The sequence below is a fragment of the Octopus bimaculoides genome, chromosome 15 (assembly GCF_001194135.2).
Source record: "Octopus bimaculoides isolate UCB-OBI-ISO-001 chromosome 15, ASM119413v2, whole genome shotgun sequence".
Lineage (NCBI taxonomy): Eukaryota > Metazoa > Mollusca > Cephalopoda > Octopoda > Octopodidae > Octopus > Octopus bimaculoides.
Genome location: NC_068995.1, coordinates 20468345 through 20472383, shown reverse-complemented (window position 1 = coordinate 20472383; position 4039 = coordinate 20468345). Strand labels below are relative to the sequence as shown.

At 33.5% G+C, this 4039-nt stretch overlaps 1 protein-coding gene across 1 annotated transcript in view; it reads right to left on the bottom strand.

Moving 5' to 3' along the window:
- LOC106871964 (RNA-binding protein MEX3B) overlaps positions 1-3342 on the bottom strand; it is a 78708-nt gene extending 75366 nt beyond the window's left edge. The window contains exon 1 of the mRNA XM_014918752.2: positions 753-3342. Within this exon, the coding sequence (XP_014774238.1) occupies positions 753-1020 (268 nt within the window). The 5' untranslated portion in view covers positions 1021-3342. The remainder of the gene's footprint in view (positions 1-752) is intronic.
- Between the last annotated feature and the right edge of the window lie 697 nt (positions 3343-4039).

Sequence of the window (4039 nt, the reverse complement as noted above, 5' to 3'; positions counted from 1 at the left end):
GGGGGGGGGGGCGCCAATTCTATGATGAATGACAATATTTACACAAATCGATTTTTGCCTTGTAGCTTAATACAGATTTCCACTAGTGGAGTATACTTGATGATAGTAAAAACGACGTACAACTTTTATCAGAAACCTAGGTTATTTTACGTTTACAAAGGAGACAATTTCCTTGAAACATTAATTTTGTTTTTCCTAACTACAAAATAAGGCGCAAGATTTCATTATCGATGAGTGTGTGTATAGAGTATGCCTTAGTGAATTGAAATTAAGCTTCAACGAATAAAGAAATGCCATTACTACAAAATGCATGTGTACAAATATATCCACACTGTCAACGGGGTGTTTAAAGAGATTTTAATACCGCTGAAGATTTAGGACAAGTTAAATAAGCATCAATATTAGGAGTTTCAAGATTAAAATGCAGGTTTTCAATTTGTGAGACTTCTCTCTGGTGTAACTATTTAGCAGTAGAGTCTCCAGGCGTTATAGATAGCTCGGGGTCACACCAAGAGTAAATACAGCAAAGATCAAAAGCAATTTCGAGCAAAGATTTGAAAATAGGGATTCAAGAAAAAATTTAGTATATTTAATTCATAAAATACCTCTAAACTAAACAAATATTGGCACTCTTAGAATTACATATCAGCGAAGGAATATTGGAAGCGATTCGCAGAGCTTAGTTTTATTGTATTTCATTTTTTTTTTTTTTTTGTTAAATAGAAGTATTTCTTCTATACTGAAAAACTTACCTTGTCGGCCAACAATTTCAGCAACGTGTTCCGAACTGGGAACTGGCACACATTCCGTCATGTTGGCGCTGCGTTTGCGTGGAGCAGACTCGTCAAAAGTTTGAGGAGCATTCGGAAGTCCATTGCTAGTACTGGTCGTGGTGGTTGTATCTTCATCTGTATGTAATCCAGCGAGCATTGTCAACTCCAGGGCCAACTGCATAGCACGGTGGTCTTCCAGACCGCCGCTATTACCATTCATGTCGGTACTGAGGAAACTTGCAGGCATCACAAATGCAGTGGAGTGAGCGAGACAGGCGAAGAATATATATTTATGTATAAAAAAGCTTTTAAATTATATATTTGCTATATCTTTTTATTATTTTTTTTTGTCCCTCTTTAGAGAGGAGTAGGGCTAAGTGTAGGGGGGATAGTGGAGAGAACAAAGACTTGAGGGAAGTGTTAAAGCTGTGTTTTGGTGGGGGTTGTTTTTGTGTTTTTTTTTCTTTTGATTTTCTTTCAGACTGTGGAGATCAGAAGGCAAGATAAGGGAGAAAAACAGAAACAAAAATATGTGATTTTAATGCAATTTGTATACATTAGTACCTAAATAATATTTATATATATATATTTACACGTTAACTATTCTATAATATATATATATTTGTACACACGTACTCTCACATACATAAAGGACGGGTGGGTAGAAAGGTGAAAGAAACACGGGCAGCAGCAATTAAGAGGGATTCTTTTAGATTGTTTTTTTTTTCCTGTTTTTTGGTTTTGTTTTTTTTGTAGAAGCCTGGAAATGCTACCACTTAAAAGTGAAGAAGGACACTTAATGACCAACTTCGCATTTATAACTTACTCAGTTCTACTTTTGGAGGGTTTTTTTTTTCTCTTTATAGGAAAAGGTGTGAACTATCCTATCACGCCGACACACCGAAGTATACATATATCTGAATATATATATATATATATGTATTATTAATACTTTATAAATTTCTTTTGGGTAAGAAAGAAACAGTTGCGAAAACAATTGACAAACCAAAACAAAAGTGAAAGGAAAAAAAAACAATCTCTAATTTTATAGTGTGCAAGGCAAAATACGTGGTTTGCCTGCTTCAATATATACATATATACACGTGTATTTATATATATGTATTGTATATATATTCTCTTTACACAGAAAATGTTATCACTTTATATGTGGTATAGATAAGTTAAGAGCTAAGATATGTATTTCCTTTTCTATAGATATAAATATCTGCCAAAAATATAAGGAAGAAATTAATTTTTATGTACATATATATATATAATTATTATTTTGATAGATAAGATTCTGTATGAAATATACCTAGATAGATATTGGTGAGCGTACAATGCATGAGAAGTAGCCACTAAGCTTTATATGGATATAATATTGGTGGCGAAAGCAATTTCTTTTTCCTGCTAATGTGAATTTATATATATATATATTATATATATATATAAATTTGTGTAGATGTCAAGATGTGTTTGTGAGTTCGAATGTATACAGACAAGGGATTGTAGAAAGCCGCGGTGAAAAATACTAGTCCCCACTAAATATTCTTCCGTCTACATACAAGGGAGTTGTAAAAGACCGGAATTCATTCAAAGACACACAAGAAGCAACTACGGTGTGTATATAAATATATAAATATCTATATATATATATAATATATAATATATATATATCTGATATATATATATATATATATATAAATTGTATATATATATTTATATAAGTGGGTGCGGAGGCTTAGGCCGTAGCATGCAGTGTTGTGTGCGCGCGTCTTCAATGTTAGCGTTACAAACGTTGAATGTGTGTATTTGCAAAGAGTAATAGAATCCTTCTCGTTTGGTAGACGCTTGGTATTAGCACTAGTTGTAGTTGTAGCAATAGTAGTAGCAACAGACTAGTACTGGTTGTATTTATTTCAGCGCTCATTCGAGGTGTGGTAGAATTTTTTTCCCTTGTATTTTTTTCTCTTTTCTTTAGCCTTTGTTTGTTGTGTTTGTAATTGTAGTAGTAACTGTTCTTGTTCGAGGTATATCTACATTATCTCTAATATATAATATATTATATATATAATATATATATATATTATTATTCCTGTGTAGTTGCTGCTGCTTCTGTTGGTTATAAACGAGTTTTACTATTTTCTTTTCTTTCTTTGATATCGTCCTTTTGGCTTCGTTTCTGTTGTGGTTGTTGTTGTTATGTTTTGTGTTGGGATTTCTTTTTGTTATTTTCTTTTTTTAGGTCGGTATAAATATATATAAATATACATATATGTATAATATATATATATAATGTAATATATATATCACCCGCTTCTTTTTTGTGTGTGTGTGTTAGGTTCTGTTTACCGTTTCTTTTGAAAATTCTAACTCCTTCTCCTCTCAACACACCAACAACAACAAAAGCCACACAGCTGCCTTCGGCGCGGCATCGAAATCCGACTAAGGAGCACCGACCAGGCGCACTGCACAAAAGCAATTATGGCCAATGTCTGACGTCATCATGTCGGAGCTGTAAGCGAGTGTAGCAAAATGATGGCTCCCACTGGTAGCGTCTCTGGTTGGTTCTCTGTTAGCACGTGACACACGAGAAAAGGCGTGGTTTCGAAAATAGAAGGAGGAGGTAAAAGAGAGGAAGACAGAGTAAGAGAGACAATACGAGGGGGTGCAAAGAGAAACAGTAATAAAAGAACTCTCACATACATATATATATATATATACACATGTATTCAAATATATATACATACAAACATGTATATAAGCATATAAATGCATAACATATATACACACGCACAGACACAAAAACTCACATAATTATATACACACACACATATATATATGTACAGACACACGCACACATATATAGAGACGTATAACTACATATGCAAGCGAAAGGGAGATAAATACGTATTAGAAAGTAAGAGAAGGTGTGAAAGACGGAGAGTAATGAAAAACAAAACAGAGAAAAGAAACGAAATAAAAGAAAAAGAAAAGGGGTGGGTACGCTCATTTATATATATTTATATATATGTATCACACACACACACACACACACACACACTTATCTATATGTACATGCATTCTTATAAGTTAAAGAAAAAGAAAATTACTAGCGACAGAAAACTGATTGAAAGACAAAATGAGTGATTGTGTCTCAAATATTTATCTCTCGGTCTCTCCTCGCGACTGTAATGTGTGTGTGTGTATGTGTGTGCGAGAGAGAGAGAAAGAGAGAGAGAGAGAGAGAGAGAGAGAGAGAGAGA